Source organism: Nanorana parkeri, unplaced genomic scaffold (genome assembly GCF_000935625.1).
Source record: "Nanorana parkeri isolate BGI_ZX_2015 unplaced genomic scaffold, ASM93562v1 scaffold31, whole genome shotgun sequence".
In the NCBI taxonomy this organism is placed as follows: domain Eukaryota; kingdom Metazoa; phylum Chordata; class Amphibia; order Anura; family Dicroglossidae; genus Nanorana; species Nanorana parkeri.
Window position 1 is genome coordinate 1707562 of NW_017306299.1, and position 25362 is coordinate 1732923.

General features: G+C 43.6%; 1 protein-coding gene across 1 annotated transcript in view; it reads left to right on the forward strand.

The window, feature by feature from the left end:
- Window positions 1-25362, forward strand: part of GALNT14 (polypeptide N-acetylgalactosaminyltransferase 14) — a 340982-nt gene that overhangs the window by 247413 nt on the left and 68207 nt on the right. Inside the window, exon 4 of the mRNA XM_018568393.1 lies at window positions 9053-9120. Coding sequence (XP_018423895.1) covers window positions 9053-9120 — 68 coding nt within the window. The remainder of the gene's footprint in view (window positions 1-9052; window positions 9121-25362) is intronic.

The window sequence follows — 25362 nt, forward strand, 5'->3', positions numbered from 1 at the left end:
TGCAAATATTACTACATTTGTTTCCTGGAGTTCTTCTTTAAGTGAATTGAGAATTTCCTGGAAGTCACTTGGGAAATGTTAGATTTTATTGGGCATTGTACACTACCCATGCCAGTTATAGGGGGCTACTATTCATTTCTAAGTGTTGTATTTGGTGTATGCCCTTTAAAAACAGATTAGGCGATCATGCCATGTGTATTGGGTAAGGCCAATGCCCTTAGGCTGGGTCAGACCCAGAGACTGCTCAGTGTTAATCAGAGGGGATAGAAATCCAGCAATTGCCGGTATCCTTCCCTATCACAAAGCCCCATTTTTCACCAGTATTTGCCTACATCACTCACCTTCTGCTCCCCACCTCTCTCTATATCTATCTCTCTCTATATACAGTATATACAGTCAGTGGAGTATTTAGGTTTTGCGCTGCCCTAGGCAAGACTGCACTCTTTGCCCCACCCCTTTAAATTTGCCCCACCCCTTCCTGTTTAAGACATTTTGAGTAACCTGTCAGTCGCTGGATACAGTGTGCACACGGTATCCAGCTTCTGACAGGTTGCGTTTGTAGCGTAGCTGGGAAGCCGGGGTCTCAGGTGGGATTTAAAGGATATCTTGTGGGCAGCCTGAGACCCTGACAAACTCTCCATAGACCCACAGAACCCAGCTGGGACCCCGCAAAGATCCTGGAAGACCCCACGCAGCTCACCATAGACCCTGCATAGCCCATAGATCCTGCCTGTTTCTGTGTGGCCCGGCTCGCCGCACCGATTTGGTGATATTACTTATTAGTTTTTGAACTGTGAAGTCATAGGGCTAGCACTGTGAAAAGGCCAAAAAGGGGGTACAAGGGCAAGTTTCTGAAAGTCAGATTTGTGGGGTCTTTAAGAAAAATCGGATTTTCATAATGACAGACAAAACTTTCCTGGGGATTAGAAATAACATATGTTTCTCTGGAAGTAAAGAATATAACCCCCCAGGGGGGGCTGACAACCTTCCATCAGCCACAAATAGAATAATGTAAATGTCGCCCATCCGGTAACCTGCGTCCCCTCCATTTTGTGATGTGCGGAGGAAAGACGTCACTCGACAGCTCACCAACACATCAAAGCAGATGGTGCGTCTCGGCTCCCTGTCTCATCGCTGCGTCCTGGAGGGCCGACAAATACGCAGCGCCATCTGATGTGGGCTCTGCGAAGCATTGAACGTAAACATCAAATGGATCGAGCAATGAACAGCGCAGCATCTTTTTTTTCCCTTTCTTTCTTTTACCTAAAAGCTTTCTAATGACTTTTATAAACAATAGAGAAGGCGCACTGCTGGGTTCTGACGACGAGGACAAAATGACACAGATTTAGAATTTGTGTTTAAATTGAGCTTAAAAGGAGCTTTGAACGCCAGGCCAGAAATCTCCCCAATTACTCCCGCTGAAGGATGATGACAGTTAAAGAGTACCTGTACTGTAGAGGAAACATATTACCATGATGGACATGGTATGATAGAGATGGGTATGATAGGTATGATAGAGATGGGTATGATAGAGATGGTATGATGGACATGATATGATAGAGATGGGTATGATAAGTATGATAGAGATGGGTATGATGGAGATGAGTATGATGGAGTTGGGTATGATGTAGTTGGGTATGATGGAGATGGGTGTGATGGAGATGGGTGTGATAGAGATGGGTATGATGGAGATGGGTATGATGGAGATGGGTATGATGGAGATGGGTGTGATAGAGATGGGTGTGATAGAGATGGGTATGATGGAGATGGTATGATGGAGATGGGTGTGATAGAGATGACTATGATGGAGATGGTATGATGGAGATGGGCATGATGGAGATGGTATGATAAAGATGGGTATGATGGAGATGAGTATGATGGAGTTGGGTATGATGTAGTTGGGTATGATGGAGATGGGTGTGATGGAGATGGGTGTGATAGAGATGGGTATGATGGAGATGGGTATGATGGAGATGGGTATGATGGAGATGGGTGTGATAGAGATGGGTATGATGGAGATGGTATGATGGAGATGGGTGTGATAGAGATGACTATGATGGAGATGGTATGATGGAGATGGGCATGATGGAGATGGTATGATAAAGATGGGTATGATGGAGATGAGTATGATGGAGTTGGGTATGATGGAGATGAGTATGATGGATTTGGGTGTGATGGAGATGGGTATGATGGAGATGGGTGTGATGGAAATGAGTATGATAGAGATGTGTATGATGGAAATGAGTATGATAGAGATGTGTATGATGGAGATGGCTATGATGGAGATGGGTAAGGTGGAGATGGGTAAGATGGAGATGGGTAAGATGGAGATGGGTATGATGGAGATGGGTATGATGGAGATGGGTGTGATGGAAATGAGAATGATGGAGATGGGTATGATGGAGATGGGTAAGATGGAGATGGGTATGATGGAGATGGGTATGATGGAGATGGGTAAGGTGGAGATGGGTGTAATGTAAATGAGAATGATGGAGTTAGTAGAAGTGGCCACTGTGAGAAGAATGGGGCGGGGAAGAAAAAAAAAAGTAATTAAAAGATAAATAATAATTAAAAAAATATCTATCTATAGCTATATATAAATATACAGTGTATGGCGCATGTATAAGATGTCAGTTTGATGTGAATGATATATCAATGTGCTCATGTTTTAAAAAAACAGTAAGATGGTACATGTACATTAAAGCAACCATATTTGCTAATTACAGAGATCACAGCACTCCCCCTGCCAATGCCTTCATCTGCTTTTCTCCTCAGAAGGACAGCACCATCTTTGTTCTGGCATCACCCAGGATCCTCGTCTACTTCCTGGGCTGAGATGTTGGCTCAGAGACGACACAATCATGTAAATCCCAGTGTCTTTGCAGTTCTTGGATGTGATCACAAATGTCTGACACAGATCCGCCCCGGCTGCATCCTCTCATCTTGTGATTTGCAACAAAATGACAATGTTGCATTCTGATCACTGGGGGAGAGGAGACTGAGGAAATGCTCCCTCCTGCCTGCAGCAGACTGATGACATCATCTTAGCTTAGGCCAAGTCAATGACTGGAATCATAGGACGACTTTCTAATGATAAAAGTTGGAACTTTTTATATATATATATATATACTGGTATATATTTAACTGATAACAGTGCAGCGCAGGCAATCATCAGCTCACAATGTGATATGAAGGCCTCATTCACATGAGAAAAGGCCGGCACATACAGCTCCGTTCTGCGTGCCGTATTGATCAGCTCCCGGGAAGGACAGGTGCAGCGTGTGATTAGTACTTAGCCCCTGTCCTTCTCTATGGGAGTACACGGCCAATACGCCGCCCTACGCTCACCCCAAGTGCAAGTCCGTACGGGTGTCCCAACTCAGACAGAATCCATCCTGTCAGCGTACGTGCGCTTGGGGTGAGCGTAGGGCGGCGTATGGCCTCGTACTCCCATAGAGAAGGACAGGGGCTGTGTACTAATCATACGCAGCACCTGCCCTTCCCGGGAGCTGCCCGATAGGGCCGTGCACGCAGCACGGAGCCGTACCTGCCAGCTGATTCTCGTGTGAATGAGACCGAATGAAATGTATTCATGCAGCCTAAAATATCCACTTCATTGATTACAATGCAACTCAAAACACAGGTACACTTTTAATTGTCTCTCTCTGCCCTGTACTAGTGACTGCTATCTTTGCCACCACCCTACCCCCCGTTGGTATAATAACATGAAAATACCTCATATAGGATCATATGGAAACATTTAAGAATGTTTCAATCCATATTATTCCGGAAGAATCCTCCAATAGAGGACTGTTTACCTTGCGCTGTTTTAACCAATGTCACACTTTCTGTGATCTAATTAGTTTCCCCGAATAATGTGAATGTGCCTATTGAATGGGCAGACCCAGCCATTTGTATTATCTTCCTGAGGTTGATAATTTCACTTTTGGTAAGAGAAGGTATTCAAAGCCCAGACAGAAGAAAGGTTGGCTTATCTCCAGGAAATGTACATGATTATTTCCTTGCGCTGAAATTAAAGTCAACTCGGTGTATTGCTTATCACCGCGCTGTTCTCGGGGAGGCAGATAAGGAAAATTGCCTATTTTAGCAGTCATCCTGGCTTTGTTATTCAGTACAATTAATATTTCACATATCTCATACCTGGGAGCTGTGAATGGGTAATGTAGGAGTTATGTAGCTACAGGCGAGTCAAAATTGATTCAGTGGGAAAGTTGATCTGCTAATATTCAGAAATGTGTAGGATTGTGCATTCATCGCACGGCAGCGAGGGGTCTATAGTGAGGACTGCTGGGTACAGAATGGAGGGGGCTTGTTTGTGTGCACCCACAAGTAACCTTTACCCATAGCTACCAGCTATCCATCTTTAGAGGAAAATGTCAACTAACCATCTTCTAGGGGACGTGGTTCTCAACTGGTGGGTCGTGACCCAAAAGGGGGTCGCGACCCCGTGTCCAGTGGTACAGTAGAAAGGCATCATGGCACACTCACAAACCAGCATGTAAAACAACTTGTCTCACCACTAAGGACAATGACAGAGGTTTGGATACACGTCTTCTGCAAAGGATGTGTAAGCCGCACTGCCGCGCCAAGGCACCTCTTATAGTGCGGTCCTAACTCTAAACTATGAGAGTCTCCGTCTTGGAGCACATGGGGGCAGAAGATATCAAATTGGGTGCAGGCCTGTCAGGAGGACGCCCCACCTCCTTAAAGGTACAGAGACACACAAGGGATCCCGCACATCCCATTGGCAGCTGAGAAACCCCATGCGTCGCTGCACCAAATCGGTAAAGCAAAACAAACGACAAACGCACTCAACAATTTGTTACCAGTTATACAGTAAGGTGCACACGAAATGGGCTTTGAACAGTGGTACAGTAGAAAGGCATCATCATGAGTGTGCCATGATGCCTTTCTACTGTCCCACTGTTCAAAGCCCATTTCGTGTGCACCTTACTGTATAACTGGTAACAAATTGTTGAGTGCGTTTGTCGTTTGTTTTGCTTTCCCGTGTCCAGTGGGTCGCCAAATGCCTTCCACTTTTCTAGGTGAAAGGATCCTCAGCCTCCCCCTAGAGAAGCACTGTCAGTTCTCGCACCGAGCAGCCATTCAAAAATATGATGCCCAGTGCCGAGTGTCGACTTAAGGTGGGATGAGGTGGGGCTATGGCCACAAGGGAGCTCCATCCATACGTGCATTGCTTACAGCTCATCACATTCTGGCTCCCGACACCTCTACAGGGGTGCACAGGAGCTTTACAAGCAATACACATATGAATGGAGCTCCATCGCAGCACAGCAGCCGACACTGGACCTCAGGTTGAGGATCCACTCCAATTTCCGTAATGGCAACCCAAACGCACCTCCCACCCACAGTATGATTGCCTGCACCGGAAAGCGCAGTACCGCAACAAGGAACATTGCAGTGCAACTTGGATCGCAATTTAATGACCGAGGACAAATGTGGGTCCCGAGGTTACACAGGTTGAGAACCACTGCTCTAGGGAAAATCCTTTTCTCTCCCATCCCAAAGTAAATGGTCCTCTTTTACGGGGGTGGGCAACTCTGGCCCTTCAGCTGTTGAGGAACTACAAGTCCCATGAGGCCTTGCAAGACTGACAGTTACAGACATGACTCCCAGAGGCAGGGGCATGATGGGATTTGTATTTAAAGGAGAACTATGGGGTCAGGGCTTTTCCCCATAGTTCTCCTTAGGGTAACGGGAGGACACAAACTAGCGTCCTCCCGTTACCCTAAGCTCAGTATACCGCGAGCTACAGCTCGCGGTATACTGAGACGCCGCAGCTGGAGCGGATGCCGACATCGATGTCGAGATCCGCCCAGCTGCGTGAGTGACAGCTGGCTCTGCCTATCTAGAGGCAGAGCCACCTGTACCCGCCCCCTCTCCCATCTGATCCACCAGTCAGCGCTGGCGGATCGAAGCGCGGAATCCAGCCCCTCCCCTGTCACGACAAGAGAGCCGTGACAGGATCAAGAGGTGAGCGAACGCCGGTATTTGTTCGCTCACCTCCCGATCTACTGAGCCGACCTGTGACAGTCTCATTGTCACAGGTCGGCTAGAACTATGAGGTGAGTGAGAAGCACTCACCTCATAGTTCTCCTTTAAAGCACAGCAGGAGGAACAGAATTACCCACCCCTGCTCTTTTAGGTAAAGACTGCTGTAAGCTGTAAATAAATATACTTTAAAGTTTTATACAGTTACATAGTAGATCAGGTTGTAAAAACACACAGGTCCATCAAGTTCAACCTCTGTGTGTGAGTGTGGGTTTTATGTGTTTGATCCAGAGGAAGGCAAAGCAAAACAAAATAGGAGCTTTGGCCAATTTGCTGTAAGAGGGGAAACATTTTCTGTCCAGACCCTATACTGGTGATCGGATAAATGCCAGAATCAATCTCCTATTGGATTTAATAATTCTCATAACCATGTATATTATGCTTACTGAGGTAGACAGTGACTAAGGCAAAATATATCTTTTGCCAGATCCTATAGCTATAATTCTTTTAAGGTTAGCACAAAAAGAATGAAAGAAAACTTTACATTGACTAAATAAGGGGCCCCTTGCATCCCTATTTAATCTATACCCCCTACTACAAGCCTTTGATCAGTTGATCAACCTTTGATCAGTTGGTAACTTCCTACAATGGCCACAGTCTACAGTCTTCTTGATTCGGCATGACCAACTGACTCTGGGGCTTTTCTCCATAGGCCCCATTGATAAAGCCATCTTCCTTTAGGCCTGCAGGGACCATAAGTGTAAGGGTTACAGGAAGGTTTACAAAAAGGGTAAGGGTTAGTTTGAGGCTTACATAGAGTGTTAGTGTGAGGGTCTGTTTTGTGTGAGTGTTCAGTTTTAGGTTTTGTATTAGGGTTACAGGAAGGGTTAGTGTTAGATTTACAGAAAGGAATAGTGTTACACAGAGAATCAGTGGTAGATATACAAGAAGGGATAATATTAGGGTTAAAGTGAGGGTTAGTGTTAGGTTTGCAGAGAGAGGGGATGTTAAAGTTAAAGGGAATGTTACTATTAATGTTACAAGGAGAGGGTTAGTGTTAAGCTTCCAGAGAGGGTTAGATTAAGGATTCGTATAGTGTTACAACAGAGAGGGTTAGTGTCAAGGATAGTTAAAGGGTTACAGGATGTGTAAGTTTGAGGTTTAGTGCTCAGGTAGCAGGAAGGGTCAGTGTTAGGATAAGTGTTACTGTAGAGGTTACATGAAGGGTCAGTGTTAGGGTTAGTATTCAGCTTGTATAGAGGATTAGTGTAAGGATTAGTTTTAGTGTTAGGTTTTACTGTAGGGTGACAGAAGGGGTCAGATTGAGGATTAGTGTTAGAGATACAGAGAGATAGTGTTAGGGTTAAAAGCCAAGTCGGTGTGATGGCCACAAGGTGGTTTAGTGTGTTTGTTCATGTTAGGTATACACAGAGTGTTAGTGTTGAAGGAAAGGTCAGTGTAATGGTTATTGTTAGTGGTACAAGAAGCACTAAAAAATAATTCGATTTTATGAATGTTTTGAGTTATTCATATATTTCCTATTCAATGCAGCCTGTCGAATTGTTATTGCAAATGTTTTTGCTAAATACCTAGTGATGCTGCTATTTCCTGTTTCAAACATCTTGTGAAGCACAGAAGCAGATCTGTGTTGGGGTGGTCAGTTTGCATCTTTGGGATAATTCTAGGAGTAACAGGACGCAATGCCGACTTACCCCTAACTCCCATATCCAGTTTTGTGGCCCAGGCCCTGCTCTGTTGATTGTGTTTGTTGAGGTTGTTTGTTGTATAAGACATTGCCCTTTCCTTTAGCATGATCATGCAAAGAATGCAAACTGATCCATGTCTCAGCTTCAGGGGCATCCCAAGGTGGGGTGACACCGGATCGGGAGCTGGGTGACACTCCACCATGAAGTCATCGTGCATTTGTGTGACGTCATTGTGCACGCGTGTGATGACATCACGTGCTGTTACCTGCCGGCTGCCATCTTGGTGATGGATGCCGGCATAGAGAGGAGGGGACATTCACTCGGCGGGATAAAGTGTGCCGCCAGACCTCCTCCTCTCTTGATCAACTGTCGGGCTCTCGCTCCTTGAACAAGTGCCTGATTTTTCTAAGGGGGTGACACCAAAATGACTGTCAGTCATTTCGGCATCACCCCTCCAATGGTGTTAACTGTGTGCGGGCCGCACCCCCCTAGTGACGCCACTGCTCAGCTTAAAAACAATTGCCGGTATAATGGTTGAGTTTATAGTTTAAATATGTTCCAGCAATTACCATAATACCTTACCTACAAACAAGAAAGAAGAAAGGCCAGTTAGTTCTTAGCTGAAACTGGTACTTGCCTACTGTTTAACTAACTAATTGCAGAGGCTACAAAAGAGGTTGTGTTAGAAGAAGAGACAAAAACAAGATGGAAGAGAGAATTTCATGTATATACATTCTTTCACAACTGATAATGACTCTCAGCTGGAGCCTTGCTGTTAAAACTGTCACTTGTTGTAGCTAGTACAGCAGGTATGGGCTCATGTGTGCATGTTGTTATGTACTGCTACCATGTATTTTCATAGGGAGTCATTTGCCTTTTACATATTATGTACTGGTTCATTCAAACTTTCCCTGCTTTATGTGACGTCATACTATCCCTGCCTGCTTGCTAGAGCATGCGCCCCCTTCACTATATGTAAGAAGGACACACAGGGAGGAGGCACGGTCACGTGACCACCATTTTAAAAAGTGCACAACAATTTTTGATAGAAATAAATATACTTTGATTCAGCTAATACTATCTGATGTCTTATTATTGTCTTATATAGTACTGTGTTCACAAATACTTTAAGGGCTACCGTCATGGTAAGGTTTCCATAGAAGATCAGTGGAAGGGTTAGTGTTACAAGGAGTCGGTTCTAAGATCCTCCCGACACTAAAATCTAACCTAACATGTAGCAATGCAGCTTTTTTCTACTACTGATATTTGGAATTTTGAAATAAAATCATTGACATTTTTTTTTTCTTTTGCAGTGTGTTAAACAGAACACCTATGCACCTTATCCATGAAATAATTCTTGTGGATGACTTCAGCGATAACTGTAAGTTTGACTTCTTCATTGCTCATCTAAAAGGTTTCTAAAAAAATGAATCATGGTAAAGTGCTTTAATATTGAACGATTCTGCCACCGGCTCCTAGAAACATCTTGAAATTTTCAAACTTCTCATCAGCCATCACTGATACTTTGTAAATGCCAGTAATTGGCACAGCACAGCTTTAATGCACACTTCAATCTAAACTGAAAAGGAAGTCTCCTGATCTGTGCAGGAAACACAACCTACCTGGTCATGGCTTTAGCTGTTTAAGCAGGCATTGATGAAGTGCACTGGTCCATCCCACTTGCTTTTGGCTTTAATGCGATGACCTGGGATATCTTGGAGCTCCGTTGGAACTCTTGGAAGTTCCAAGCCACCTTACTAAAAAGTCTTTCGACCCTCTGCCAGGTTTTTATTTGAAAAGAGCCTTATTTTGTGTCCAGATCTTGGTTGTCAGACATAACTAAACTCATTAATTGTTGTATTAGTTGGTTTGCAATGTGTTAAACTGTCAGCAGTACAAATTGTTACATTTGCAGTTTTTGAATAGTGCAGTACAGCTGGCCTGGCTTAAAGTGGACATTTACCCTTATCTTTAAAATAACAACAAACACAGCTTTATAAATGTTTAGTAATGACAATCTATAAACACATACTTCTAGATCATTGCCGGGTTTGTATTCTTTGCATACCTTATTTCTCTTTTCTTCCCCAGTCTTCTGATAGTGGCCATGTTTACTAAGGGCAGATTACTAGCTCTTTTCTTACTTCCTGGCACATGTGACTAGACATGTGACCATGCACATAATCTCAGGGGAGGAAAATGCCTTTCCCTGAGATCTCCTGGTATTACAGATGAGATTCCCCAGCAATGCTCTGCTGATGACAAGGCAATCCCAGTTTGCATTGCTTTGGCAAACTGAAGTCATTTGCACTTTCAAAGCAGGAAGTGAATGCTTTGCAAGTGTAAGTATTTCACAACCACAGCATTTTACACCTGACATGTTCATGGTAATTTTAATCATCATACATAGAGGGATGCATTGGTAGAATTTGATTTTTGAGCTTAAAGGTTTGCTTAAAGTGTTAAAGAAACAACCTGATATCCATGGTTGAGAGTTTGCACTCATACTATTGTCACAGTCAGCTCAAACTTCCCTCTCTTTGTGAAACAAAGTCATTTTCCAAAGCATGCAAACATAAATTGGCACAGAAGAGGAAGGCATTGTTGAATGTTACTGCTGGGATGGAACCAAGCATCAATCATTTGGGCAGCAAGAGAGTAAGCAATGGAAACAAGTATTTATATGACCTGTATAGCAGTTCTGTCCTGGGGGACAGCTAGTGTGCCATGGCCCTTAATGTAATGCTGGGCATAGCGTTGGGCAGTCTGTGGCAATTTCAACCACTTTCAAATAATGGCTAAGCTGATCAAGTCAACCTTCCAGTAACAGTTTCTATCGAAACTGTAACACAATCAAGATCAATAATGCTAGGTATCTGTTCTGTTACTTTTGTGATTGTGTATAGCCATCAATGGAGTGAACCTTTTGGTTTCATAACAGCTTGGTTTTTGTACCGAAGGCACAAAGCTGAGAGCCTCCTGGTGCCAAAATGTATTGTACTAGTTGTGGCAGTGCAAGTCAATGCCACGGTGTAGTTTGGCAACTATGGCACCCAGGATTCTCAACCAGAGGGGCTAAGAGGGTCCAGAGTGTAAACCATTTTATAAGGAAGAACCTGTCTTTTCAGATTCTTCCAGGTTTTCAGAATTGTAAATGGGATCTGGAGCTCTGGAGATTTCTTAGAGCTCTGGGTGGAATAAAATCTCCAGTCCTGTGGCCAGGTGTTGCCAATGACCAGCCTGGGCTGATCAGGTGGCTGAGAGCAGCCTCATTAGGAGTCTGGACCAGAGCTCAGGGAGTTGTGTGTGCAGGAGGTACACAGCCACAAGCAAACTCAAGTGCCTTCTGGATGAATGTGGAACAGCCAGGGGAGGCTGGGAGAGGTCGGGAAGGTGGGTGACCCAAGAGACCTGTTGGACACACTGCTGAGAGAGCAGTATGAGTGCTCACGAGGGGTGAGCAGTGTGAGTATCACACAGAGATGTGCTGAGAGACGTGGAGCTGTGGAAAGCTACTGCGGACTGTGTATGCTGAGAAAAAGTGGATTATTATAAGAAGTGCATGACCTGTTCTGTTTCATTTATGTTGAAGATGAATAAAGACTGTCCGTTGTATGTTCAAGTTGGCTTCAGAAGTAGTCACTTAGCGCTCCCCATTGGGCTATATTCTCCAAACTACCACACAGTCTTAACTATTTCCAGAGGCAATTGGAAGCTTGAAAAACTGCTGCAGAGGAATGGATGTTTGCCCAGACTGAGGTATTTCTCAAATTGAGAGGAGGAGCAAGAATGGAACTAGTTAGTTGAAGTCAGTCTAGAGTTTGGTAAAGCCAAATGTTTCCCAGGCATTTTCCTGGATTTGATACATAATGGTATAGGTATCATCTGCATTGGGCCATTCAGGGATTGGGTTACCAGGCCTATTCAATAACACATTTATCATTATTATTGGTATAGTTAATCGTAGCGGTCAGTCATTGTTCCTCTGTCACATATGGCAGCAGTAAACTGCAATCTAATTGGTTACAATTGGTAGTCTGTTGTTCATTCCTGGCTTTATTAAATTAGCAAGAAAAATCTGTAAAATTTAAATTCTCTGTAAGCTCACTAGCCACTCCCCTATTCACCAATATATGTCCTGCTCAGAGCTGGAGAAAGAAAGGTAATAATTAATTAGACTTTACAGCAAGAAAAGATCCCGGCAATTAGAATTTGTAACTACATTTAACCAGTAATATATTACAGGGCTGAATGGCAAAGTGTGACAAATGTTCCTCTGAAGGAGGATTCTGAAAAATGGATGAGTTTAATAACTTTTAATGAGTTCATTAAATAGCTCTTAAGTCTGTATTGAAAAGCTATGAAAGTCAATGAACTACTATTATACCCATATTTAAAACACATCATCTCCCCTTTTTTTTGCCTCTCTTCTTGCTATCTGTCTGTATAGGACCAACCCTATCTTATTACAACAAGTAGGGGATTGGTATGGATCGCATGACTCCTCTCCTTTTCTTTTATATCCTTCCCTCCTCTCCTCTTCCTCCTATTCTCCTCTCTTTTTCTTTTATATCCTTCCCTCCCCTCCTCTTCTTCCTACTCTCCTCTCCTTTTCTTTTATATCCTTCCCTCCTCTCCTCTTCCTCCTATTCGCCTCTCTTTTTCTTTTATATCCTTCCCTCCTCTACTCTTCTTCCTACTCTTCTCTCCTTTTCTTTTATATCCTCCCCTCCCCTCCTCTTCTTCCTATGCTCCTCTCTTCTACTCTTTTGACTTTTTTTATCCTTCCCTCCCCTTCTCTTCTTTCTGCTCTCCTCTCTTCTAACTCTACTTTACTTTTATATCCTCCTCTCCACTCTCCTCTCCTCTCCTCTCTCCCACCCTCCTTCCGTTATATCTTCAGCTATCCTTTTCTTCATTGTCCTCTCCTCTCTGTTGTCTGCCTTTTCTTTTAAATCTTTTCCTCCTCTCCTCTCCCCTCCTCTTTACACCCTACCTCTCTTCTCTCCTCCTTCCCTCCTTTTTATCTCCTCTCCTCCCTTCTCACCTCCTCTCCTCCCCATCTCCTCTGTTCTCACCATCTTCCCTCCTTTTCATTTCATCTCTTCTCTTCTTCTTTCCTCTCCTTTCCTCCCCTTTGCCCTCCTTTTCCCTTCCCCTCCTATCCTCTTATCTTCTCTCCCCTCTCCTTCTCTTTGTACTCACCTCCACATCAATTGAGGATCCCACTTTTATAGTTGCAGGGGGTAACAGGGCCTTCTATCACAAGGGGCAAGATTTTTTTCCTGTTGACTAGCAGCTTTAAAAATAGAATCCCCATTTGTTTGCTGCAGATGTCAGCCAAGGGACAAGGAGCTTGTGCTTCCTTGGCATGCGGGTTTGCTGTTTGGGATTCAACTGCCCCCTCTCTTGTGGCCAAAGGGAACTCTGTACCACTTTTTACCAGTTCAATATTAACTTTGGATACATCTAATATTCACCCAGGGAAGTGAATAATGGTCTCCTTTTTGTCTCTGAAATGCTATTGTGCAGCTATTTCTCTGTCTACTTCTTTTCTCTTGGTAGAATTTGGAGTTTCCTCTCTTTTTCTTCTCCGGTAGTCAAGTTCAGGATGTGAGCAGAGAGTCTCTCGCAGTGTGTTATCCTCACTTGGGAACATTATATTAAAGGGAAACTCCAGGATTAAAAAAAAAAAAAGATAACCCTTGCAGTGGGCTACCCGGGGTTAACTGCTCCTTTTGGTCAAGGGGCACAAAGAAAGAAGATACTGTATACTCACCTGATCCTCGACCCCACCTAACTGCTAGATTGGTCCCCATAGTCTCTTTTCCCCCGGGGACCCCACGGTCTAAGCCCCGCTGACGTCACCATGTCTGATGCATGTCCATTCTCCTGCCTTTGACGTTGAGATGCTGAAGAACATACCCCATCTAGAGAGGAGGGGGTAGAGGTGAGTGCTCACCATCACAGGACCAAGGATTATGTGAGCATATCTTCTTATATCAGACCCTAGTGTGAAATTAGCACTCAACCCTTACAGTGGGTGGGTAGCCCCACTGCAAGGGTTAATTTTTTGAAAACTTGGAGTCCTTCTTTAAGAAGTGTGCTTCATCCTCCAGGGCCCCCTGGTCAAATCGCCCAATCAGTCTATTCTTTATGGGGTTGTAGGTCTATCTGTGCTGCCCAGATACACTTTCTCTATATTTAGCCATTATCAAGTCTTTTGACCATAGGAATCTTACTGTTTTACTGGTTCATCTTTAAATGCACCGTGATATAACTAAAGGCAATCAAGGTGTATTTTATTACACAGTATATCTTTATGGCTGTAGTTCTGCGGCAATCATATCAATTTATTATCTGAGCTGTGCTCATTATTAGCTGGAACACTATAGTTTTTATGTTTCCGGCTATAAATATGTACAATTACAACTTCTAATTACCTTACTTGGAAAAATGTGTTGCATATATTTTTATATTATTGAAAGAACAGCAGGGATTTTATAATATAAAAGTAGTAGAATTTTCATCCTGCAGAATGTATTTGAGCAAGCCAGTCTAGACTTTCCTTTTAATGGATGAAGACTGAAACTCATATTGGAAATGTACAAGATACATAATGAAAATATGGACTTTAATATTGCCGGTATGTTTTAAGTCTGCACTAGGTCCCTCTGCAGTTAAATTTGCATAGTAGCTGCGCAGTCCTAAGGGAAGTGTTCAAGGGCTCTTCCAAGATGTTGAATTATAGAAGAAGTGTCTCTGTTCTTAGATGTCCTAGATTGCCGGGCTTCTCATCTCAACACAAAACGGACTCACCTAACTCTATTCCTAACCTCCTAACTCATGAAAGTATTCTTAACATCCTGATACAGGAAGCTCAGGTATTGGGCTAGGTATCGGAGCATTTGGGCAAGTGCTCGCCCAAATAGTCGCTAGACATGTGCGATTCGGTTCATTCCGAAATTCGTTTCTGACGAATTTTCGGAAATTTGGAGATTCGGATGCATCCGAATTCCGAATTACAGCTAAGACAAAGACACACATCTATGCTTAGAGTAGTGGATAGAGGTACAGGCTTGCCATTGCTAAGGTTCCAGGTTCAATTCCAGGGCAAGTCAAGTTTAAAGTTTTTAAAAAAACGTGGGGTCCCTCCTAACAGTCCTACCAGACCCTTGATCCGAGCACAGGCCCGGCAGGGCAGGAAAGGGGGAGGACAATTGAGCACCCCCCCCCTCCCTGCGCCTTACCAGGCCACGTGCCCTCGGCATTGGGAGGGTGTCCCCATGCCGATGGGGACAAGGGCCTCTTCCCCACAACCCTGACCCGGTGGTTGTGGGGGTCTGCGAGCAAGGGGGCTTATTTGCATCGGGGTACCCCTTTAAATAAGGGGGCACCCAGATGCCGCCCCCCCCCCCATGTGAATGAGTAAGTGGTACTTGTACCCCTACCCATTCACTAAAGAGTTAAATCAAATAGTAAAAAGTCCAGACTTTTGACAAAATCCTTTAATTGAAAAAAAATTTTGACTATTCCTTTAATAAAAAAATGAAAAAAAAAATGGCTCCATCGATGTAATCCAGAGTCAGGATCAGGATGCAGCACCCCCGCTGACCCGCCGAAATAAAAATAGTCCCGCCGCAGACGACCACCCGAATCGGACGAAAACTAACAAAAATGACATTCAGTTTGAAAGTCAACAGATGGGGCGGAGCTCTGCCCATTTGACATCCTCAGCTGTCAACTGCTACATATTGCAGTCATATATATCAAATGCTTTCATGCTTAAAGTACAGAGGCTATAGAGTAGTGGATAGAGGTTCAGGCTTGCCAATGATTGCCATTGTGAAGTTTGCTGGTTCAAGTCCAGCCATGGGAGAGTAAAGTTTTTTTCTTTTTCATAAACGAATTTCGGCAGGACTACCGCTAACGAATTTCGTCCGAAACTAATTTAATTTCTGACCCGAAAAACTAAACTAAACTAAACACATTTTTTTTTTTTCAAACAATGGTATGCCATCGACACCTGTACCGATACTAGTATCGGTGCATTCCTAATCATTAGTGTTAAAACATTAAGCTTTTTGTCACCCCCTCCTCAGATGATAAAGGATTTAATGCTGTTTCCTTTAGGGGGTGACCTAACAGAATACAACTCATCTTGAAGGGCATGTACACCCTAAAATTTATTTTGTTTGGTCCCCTGTGGTGAAGTCATAGCCGTTAGTCTGCACGTTATTATTATATTATTATAACGGATTTATATAAAGCCAACAGTTTGCGCAGCGCTTTAAAATATAATGAAAACATTACAATTACAATACAATTCGAGACAAGATGGTAAGGAGGGCCCTGCCCGTGAGGGCTTAAAATTTAAAAGGGAGGGGCAAGTGATGTCATCCAGCTTATTGACTTCGAAAGGTCTGAAGTCATTGGATAATCATGGCAGCCAGGGAACTAGTATTTTTAGAAAGGGAGGTCAGCGATTGCAGTCTCTATTCTTCTTCAGATAATGTTCCTGGTAGATAAATGATTGCTACCCATATGCTCTGAGACTGCTGTAATGTGAATACTAATGAGCGCTTCATTTCATATATATTTTGAGGGTCTGTACATGATTTATAGACAGGAAATAAAACATGGAATAATTTACACGTGAAGTGCTCTGTAAAGGGCCATAGAAGACTTTTCAGTACGGTAATAGGCACAATCAAAAATTATAAAAGGAATATAAGATCTGAGAGAGGTAAAATTACTTTAATATTCGGAAAAAATGATACATTAAAAACATAAAAAAATACAATCTATGATAGGATGGCTTGGGAAGGCAATTACTGAAGTCTGCTTTATTTCAGTCATTTCTCATTTATTGAAATAAAAATAATTTTACACTTGTAGGCCTAAATTATGAAATCCTATAATCAAAGGAAATTAATCCAGCAAGTACAACTTTCAATGTTTATAATGGGAACTGACAATAGCCGAGGGTGGATAAAAAAAACATTTTGGTAAATATGAATGCGTTCATTTACCAGTGTCTACAGCCAGAGGCGTAACTAGTGACCTCAGGGCCTCGATGCAAGAATCCAAACAAATTTTAGACAAAAAAAAACACACTCTCCTCTTCCATGTCTCCAGCTCCCCATTATCTCCCCCTTTAGGTCCCCAGCTTTCCGCTCCCGGACCCCACACTCTCCTCTTCCATGTCCCCAGCTTCCCCTCATCACCCCCTTCACGCCCCCAACTATCCGCTCCCGGATCCCACACTCTCCTCTCCCATGTCACCTTCATAGTCCCAGCTCCATGTCACCTTCATAGCCCCAGCTCTCTATATCTTCCCCTTCGTATCCGCAGCAGGCCTCTCTTACCGATGCAGCTCTCTATTCGGCAGCGTTCTGTATGATAAGGGGGTGGGGATAACCCGCTTCCCACTCATTGGCTGCTGCAACCGGCTGGATCATACTTCACGCTGCGCTCGGAACAAGGTGAGGGGTGCAGCGTGAAGCACGTAGGGGCCAGGACAGGAGGAAGAGGTCCCGGTACTGACATTAGCGGTTACCGGGATATTAATATCCTGGTAATCAGCAGTTACCAGGGGCCCCTTCCTCTTGTCCTAGGCCCCCTCCAAGTGGCGGAACTCCAGGGCCCATTCGCAGCTGCGACCTCTGCTACCCTGGTAGTTATGCCACTGCCTACAGCCTTGTACACAATACCCTATTCTCAAATAAAATGCACATCCTGTTCAGGGACCACAATGAAGATCTGTTCAGATTGCTCTGCTAGGCATGAATGTGGTACTGGCACAGAAAAACAAATTTATGTTTGTTATTTTCAGGCAGCAGGTAGTGAGTCATATGAACTCTATATGCTCTCTGAAGTCTTTTTATAGCTGCGGTGCAAAAAATAGACTAGAATGACACAAAGGAAGGACTTGCTCCCTCCCTGCAGTATGTCTCTGCCAGCAGAGACTCCAAAGAAGGACATGCCATCTTCTTCTCTGCCAGTTGGCACGACTCATAGGTAGGAAACACCACCTCAATCTCTGCCAGCAGGCATGACTCAGAGGAGGAACACACTCCACCATCTTTGCTAGCAGGCATCATTCAGAGAAAGGTCACACTCACTCCTTTACCACCAGGCATCACTCAAAAGATATATACACTACCGCTGTCTTTGACAGCAGATATGACTCAATAAAAGGACATGTTCTTTTCTTCTCTGATAATAGGCAAAAATGCCCCTTCATCTCTGCCAGCAGACCTGACTTTGAGGAAGGACACATCCCCTAAGCATAACACTCTCCCTCCATTTTGCTAATTTGTAAAGATTGTTTGTGAGTAATAAAAAGAATATATAAAAAAATAATATATATCTATATACAGTATAGATAATATATATTAGGGATGCACCGATACCAGTTTTTCTGTATTGAGTATGAGTACTGATATTTTGCTGATACTAAGTACCAATCTCGCTGATACTAAGTACCAATACCGGTGGTTCCGCTGGCATGGAGCCGGCTTCCCGGCCAATAATGACCCGACTTCCTGATTGGCTGGGAAGACGACTGCATGCTGTTCGGCTAGCTTGATGATGTTTGGACGAGAAGCCGACTCCCCAACTTGATACTGATTGGACTGGAAGCCGGCTTCCCAGCCAATCAGCATATTGACTGCTTCTGGGCCAATTAGGAAGCCAAGAAGCAGGTCATTACTCCCCCGTTTGGCAGGGAAGCCAGCTCCATGTTCCACTACACTACAGCACTGACAGTCAGAGGAAATCTTCCTCTGACCGGAAGTTCTGGTATTGGGGTAGGTATCGGAGCATTTGGGCGAGTACGCATAATAGTATCGGTATCCGTGCATCCCTAGTGTGTGTGTGTGTGTGTGTGTGTATATATATATATATGATGTCTACTGGACTAATACGGCTTACCCATTTATATTGCAATATATATATACCGTATGTATACATACACACATATAATAGTGGCACTCTGAAAGTATCTTTAGTAAAACATCAAATTAATTTATTTTGCTCTGGGAAGTTCCCCAAAGCCAAGCACTCTCTCTCTGGAATTCTCAACTACGTTCTGACTGGGAGCTTCGGCTCTGGTTTTTCACCGTTCTTGATGTGACAGGTTCACTTTAATTATTCAGTACAGCCAGCAGTATCATACGCAGAAGCAAAGATGAAAGCAAAAGCCAAGTATATTATTGAAAGATTAAATAATTCCATTTTATTGATATCAAACAGATTATTCATTAAACACAAATGTGACTGGTCCTTTTATAACATAATTCTGCAAGACCTCCAGATATTACCTGATCCTATGTAGTGTATTAATCATTACAGGAAGAATACAGCAACCCCCGGGGCGTTCTATCTGTCTGTTCGCAGTAAATAAGTGCGTTTAATGTATTCTGTATTCATACGTTGTTATTGTGCGGATCCCAAGCTGACGGTGCTTGGGAGCAGTAAAATCACTTTTTGTCCTGCAGGGTAATAGAACATGTGTGCTATAGTCTCCATACATTTATCCCTGGACCACCAACGTCACACGCTGAGTCTGGAAAGCACGACATCTGCCAGGAACTCTGACTCCATCTGCACTGAGCAGCTCAGAAACAGATGGAGATCCTGGGCGCCATGGCGGAGCTCTTGCCAGCTGACCCGTCCATATTGGCAGCAAAGAATTTTCACGGCTTGTAGTTGTCTGTATAGTGCAGAAGGACTAACTGATCATTCTAGGAAACAGAATGACGGAAGGTTATTGTGCAGGAAACTGGTATGGTTAAGTATAACCCAATTAACCCAAGATAGGGCCCAGAGGGCCCAATGGAGGGCAGGATTTCAGTATTAGGCCTCATAAGCATGAAAATGGTTGACTTGGTCAGTAGGTGACAACGTTGGAATACTGAGCCTAGGCAGATGTTAAATGTATTTTGTAAAATGTCACTTACCCAGAAGTCAAGTAATTTCCTCTCAAGGAGAGGCTTAAAGGAGAACTATGAGGTGAGTGATTTTCACTCACCCTCATAGTTCGAGCCGACGTGTGACAATGAAACTGTCACACGTGGGCTCAATAGATCAGGGAGTGAGCGAACACATATCGTCGCTCGCTCACTTCTCGATCATGTCCCTGCAAAGAACCGTGACTGTCACTCAACACTCCCTGCAGGGATTCCCCCCTCCCCTCTCTGATCTTCCAGCGCTGACTAGAGGAATGGATGGGACAGGGGGCGGGGACAGGTGGCTCTGCCTCTAGATAGGCAGAGCCAGCTGTCAATCACGCAGCTGGGTGGATCTCGACAGTAATTTCGGGATCCGTCCCGGCTGCGGCGGGGCGGCTGAGGTGAGCTTTGGGTCACGGGAGGACGCTAGTTTGTGTTCTCCCGTGATCCTTAGGAGAACTATGGGGAAAACCACTTACCCCATAGTTCTCCTTTAAAGCACTCATCTCATTGCCTTCAATCCAGCCAATGTATTTACATGACATTTGTCTTTAGTTATGATACATTACAATCTTATTATACTATCCCTCTCTAATGTAAAATTAACCATTGTTTGCATCCTCACCTCTCCTGCGTTTAGATCCTTCCCCCCCACTAGAAACGTACGCCAGTATCCTATCGCCATAATCCACTGTTCCAACAGAGTTAAACAAAAATAATAATTACATGACTTTTAGTATTCTAAAGCATTGTATATCATAAACAATTGCCCTTTTGTTAAATTAAAACGCTTTTTGTTACGTATTAGCCTCTTTGCAGCTACTCCCTGTCTGCATGCACTCCAGAGATGGCAGCATGGCATTTCTCAGGGAGGGTTTCCTGATGGTATATATATATGAGCCCCCTAAACCAAATGAGCACTTAAAGGAGAACTATGGGGTTAAGGCTTTTCCCCATAGTTCTCCTTAGGGTAACGGGTGGACACAAACTAGCGTCCTCCCGTCACCCTAGGCTCAGTATACCGCGAGCTGTAGCATGAGTTAAGCTGCCATACACTGGTAGATTTTCATATGAACGTTCATACAAAAAAATCTGGCCAGAACATTTGATAATGTCCTCTGTTAAAACTTGATTAGTTCGGTATTTTCCATCTTGTTCCCTTGATTTTTTTCATCACTATGGTCGATTTGGCCCCTCTAACTTTTAGCAGATTAAGTGAACGTTCCGAAAACAAATTGTGTATAGCCAGCCAGGGGTGTCCCTAGACATCTCACCGCCTGAGGCTGGGGGTGTGCTCATGATGCACGTTCTGAGGGAGGGTGGTGTTGGGGGCAGTTGTTACTCTTAGTGCACGCATCAGGGGGATGGGGGGGTACCGGCTCATTGTGAATGCTTCTGGGGGAGTAGGACGAGGGGCAGTTTGTAGTGCACATCATCCCGCCCAGCTCACTGGTGTCACTGGTTGCCGGGATGCCAGCCAGTGTGTCCAGCTCCTGGCAACCAGTGACATCAATGAGCTGGGCAGGGTGCCGCCCAGAGCATCACAGATTGCTAAGAGCTCTTAGCAACCTGGTATGCTCTGGCCACAGGGGCGCCCCCCCCCCCACGTGATCCAAAGAGATGCCACCTGAGGCAAGCACTTCAGGCTGCCACATTATAGGGATGGCCCTGTGGCCAGCTATTCTACTTAACATTGTTCTAAGATTAACGCAACTTTCACCCAAGACTCACACATTTTCCTAACTAGATTCCTTTGGAAAATGGTATGAATCCTGGATGAAATTTGTGTGAACCTTAAGTGAAACAATTTATACATAGACCTCTTAATGTTCCCCTAATACACCTAAGAACATTTTCTTTTCCTACACCTCTTCAATGTAACGCCCAGCGTGAAATAATAAAACGCTCTCGCTATATAGGGGGAGGACATGATTTATGAGAGTGATATAAACCAACTTCACACTGCGTAATAAATCATAACATGTAATTCTATATAGCTGGAGGTGCAGAAGAGAGGCAGGGGGAGTTTGCTTTGTTCAGGAAATATACTCTGTAGCAGGTTTTTTTTATAGATATGTAACAGGTTAAACAGAATCGAACGGCTGTTATAACAATCAGGTGACACATCACAATACGTGGTAAAGCAATGAATTCTACAGGCTAATAGTCAGATTTTCATTGTACACCTCTAATTGTTAATTTACACTAGATTAGCAGCTCTCAGGTCCTTCTAGTAATGAATATTCACAGGAAAAAGTACAGCTGCATTAAAGTGGAACCATAAAAATTAAAACTCTGACCAAAGGCTTTCCCTCCAGAGAAGTCCAGGCAAGGAATGAGGAGGCTGGTGGTAAGGAGGCATTTGCCCACCAGAGCATTACTAATAAGATATGTTGGGCTGGTGGTCCTAAGTAGAGATGCTTTGCAATTTTGGACATGGATTGGAATGGAACCCATTGTCAGTGACACATGTTGGGCATTATATGGCTGTCTGCTCCCCATTCAGACCTCCAGCGTCTGGTAGGGGGAAATCTTTCTGCACTGAGCTCTTTTCCAGAATTGAGATGCAATGTGAACAGATTCAAAGAGCTGCAAAGGAAGCTGGTGTTGGAAGATGTGATGGTGTGTCTTTAAGAAACCTCCACCCTTCACTATGTCCACCAATTCATGAGGAAGCATGACACTCTTTGCTTGCTACACTTAACTTAGCCCACACAAATCTGTCCTTACCATGAAATGGCTATTTGGTTGTGTTTATCCTTCAAGGCCAAATGTTCCCTCTCCCTGACTCTAGGGGTCCAAAGAGCCTCTTTGCTAGGTCATTTTATTGGTTTGTCCAGCAGATCAGGGATCCTCGATAAACAGCTCATTACTGTAGATTGTCCCAATCTGGGTTGAATCCAGACCAGGATGAATCAAGCAGTTTATCACCATTCTCCTGTCACCTACAAAAGAGTCCAGTAGCTTTCCGGAAGCCCTCAGAGCACCTTTTAGTTCCAGCATGAGAGTGTTGATTACAGACCATAATGGAAGTGCTGGCCGTGACAAACATTTTGTAAGCTTCAGTAGTCATTTAGCAAGCTCTGTGGGACCGATGCGTACTAAATGCTTAGTAATTGCCTGCTGAAGCTTACTAAATAGCTGCTGAACATAATGGTCATCAGACTAAGCTTAGTACCCGAATGAAGTTCCACGGGAATATGTAAACCCAGTGTGCATGGAAATGTTAATATCTCATTGTCATACCATTATTTTCCTATGTAAAGCAACCCCAGTGAGAGTAGAAATCATGTGTCCTGCACTATGCTGCAGAAAAGGACCATAAAAGCCGATGTCTCTCAAGCTGTGACTGGCGTATAGTGGTCCTCTGCAGAGTGCAGCAATCACCAGGGACAGCTTTGCTGATTGCTGGACTCTACCTGTGACTCCGTGGGGCGTGTTTTAGGTCACTGCAGAGAGACCACTTCTTCCACAAAGAATGTGGAGGTCCTTCTCTATAGTATAGTGCTCAAGTGAGAGTGGGAGGGACAATATCAGGTGTGCTCCAATGAACATACGGTAAAAGTGCATAGTGCAGAGAGGAGGATAGAGCAGAGTGTGCAGGTGATGGCTCATAAGTCTATTCGTGCTCTGTTATTGTCCAATAAGCAGGTTGGAGGGGTGGTTCTGACCAGGCTGTGCTGCGGCAGTGAAGTTTGAAGATCCACTTGTGCTGTCAGGAGTAGCAGCTACCATATATGAACTTTAGTTGTGCATTTAATGGCTTCCAAGGAGGAAACATGTTATGGCCTCAAATCTGTCTAAATCTCCCCTAATTGACACAGACAGCAAAAAAACAACAGGGGTCTTAATTATTGATGGGCTCAGGTTTGGACCAAATCCAATCTGAATCTGATCTCCTCCAAACTAGAAAGTGCCATGGTCACTTCCATCGAATCAGCTGATGGCCGGGAATTCCCACAGCTGCATGTAAATAAAGGGGTGGGATGCTTGTTCTGATGTAATTTACCTTCTCTGGCCAATGTAATTTACCAAATTTAGGCACGTAGCCATAGAAAGGCAATGATCTCACTGTATCCTGCCCCTTTGCTGACATCAAGCTGCAGGCGGGAAAATCACGACCTGCAGCTGATTAAGCAGAATAGAAGAACCTTCCATGTTCTGGAGAAGCACCTTCTGGGTTCAGAGGAGCTCAGGTTTGGACTGGGTATGGTCCAAACCTGAGCTCATCCCAAGTCTTAATTATTCACTACTAAAATCAACCACACATTCATGGTTCACGTTTTTTGTTCCTCAGAGCTGCTTTCTAATCTTTGGTGAAAGACTGGTTTAGTTCAATTCACTCAAATCAGTTTGTAGCATATGCTTATAAATTGAGCTCCTGCAAGGTAGAATTTCCCATTTATGAACCTTCCCTGTACTACGAGTCTGCACACAGAGGAGCTATCCATGGTCCTGAAACCGCTTTTGCTTTGCCTTCAGATAGATAGATAGATACACTTATTGCTGTCACCCAATCTTTTCTCCAAGACAAAACACATTGTTATGATCCTGAGCTAACCATTCTTAACCCCTTCGGCTCTTGTACCATTATACCCCTTATGGACCAGAGCAATGTTTACCTTTCCACTATAGGTCTGTATTGTTGTCATTACTTATAATAAGTTGTTTTGTTTTTTTTTACAAACAAGTCAATCTATCTATCTATCTATCTATCTATCTATCTATCTATCTATCTATCTATCTCTAGATGAAAATACATTTTAAAAAAAGTATATTATTTAAAAAATAGAAAAAAGGCATTTTTGTTCAGTGTTGCTTTTTTTTAGTGTGTGAAAATGAAAAAGTGAAATACAAAAATTTTAAATATTAATAAAAAGTATATTACAAAATCAGCAAATAAATACTGCTAAGGGCATGAGGAGGGGAAGGAGTTAATGAAATGTGATTAGGGTTGACTAGGGGTTAATAAGGGGTTAAATAGGAATATGTTTTATTTTGAAAAGCTAAAAAATACTCGCAAGGTTGTTTTAACTGATATCCTATGCAGATCAAACAGGTAACCATTTGATCTGCATAGGAGGAATGTTTTTTAATAAAACATTTTTCTATTTAACCCCTTATTAACTCTTAGTTAACCCTAATCATGGGTGAATCAATAATGTAATTTCCTTATGGAGCTCCTGAGCAGTGTTTACAAACACTGTCCATAAACACCATATTTACACAGCAACAGCTGTAGCCCATTCTGTGTTAGAGATCAAGTCTTGGCTGTCATTTTGACAGCTGGTAATTGCTGGTAAAAGCGATGGGGAGGAGCAATAGAGGGTAAAAGCGCTAGGTCTTGTTATATGTGCCCTGTGTACATAGCATACCCAAGGACCTCATCCCGTTAAAGCTGAACTCTGGACTTTTTTTTCTTGTAGTCAGCTGACCTTGTTTTTTTTTGAACAGGCGACCAAAACTGCACACATGCAACATTCAGGGAAGAAAAGTTAGTAAAATGAATGCAGCTTGACAATGATAGCAGGTTAGCATTGTGTATTTTGAAAAACACACCAGAACAAGCAGAGGCAACAATGCAGATGGTGGTATTTCCAAATGTGAAGTTTTCTTAAGGGGGGGATGGGGGGCAGCAGTAAGGATGTATAGACCTTGTCATCATTTGC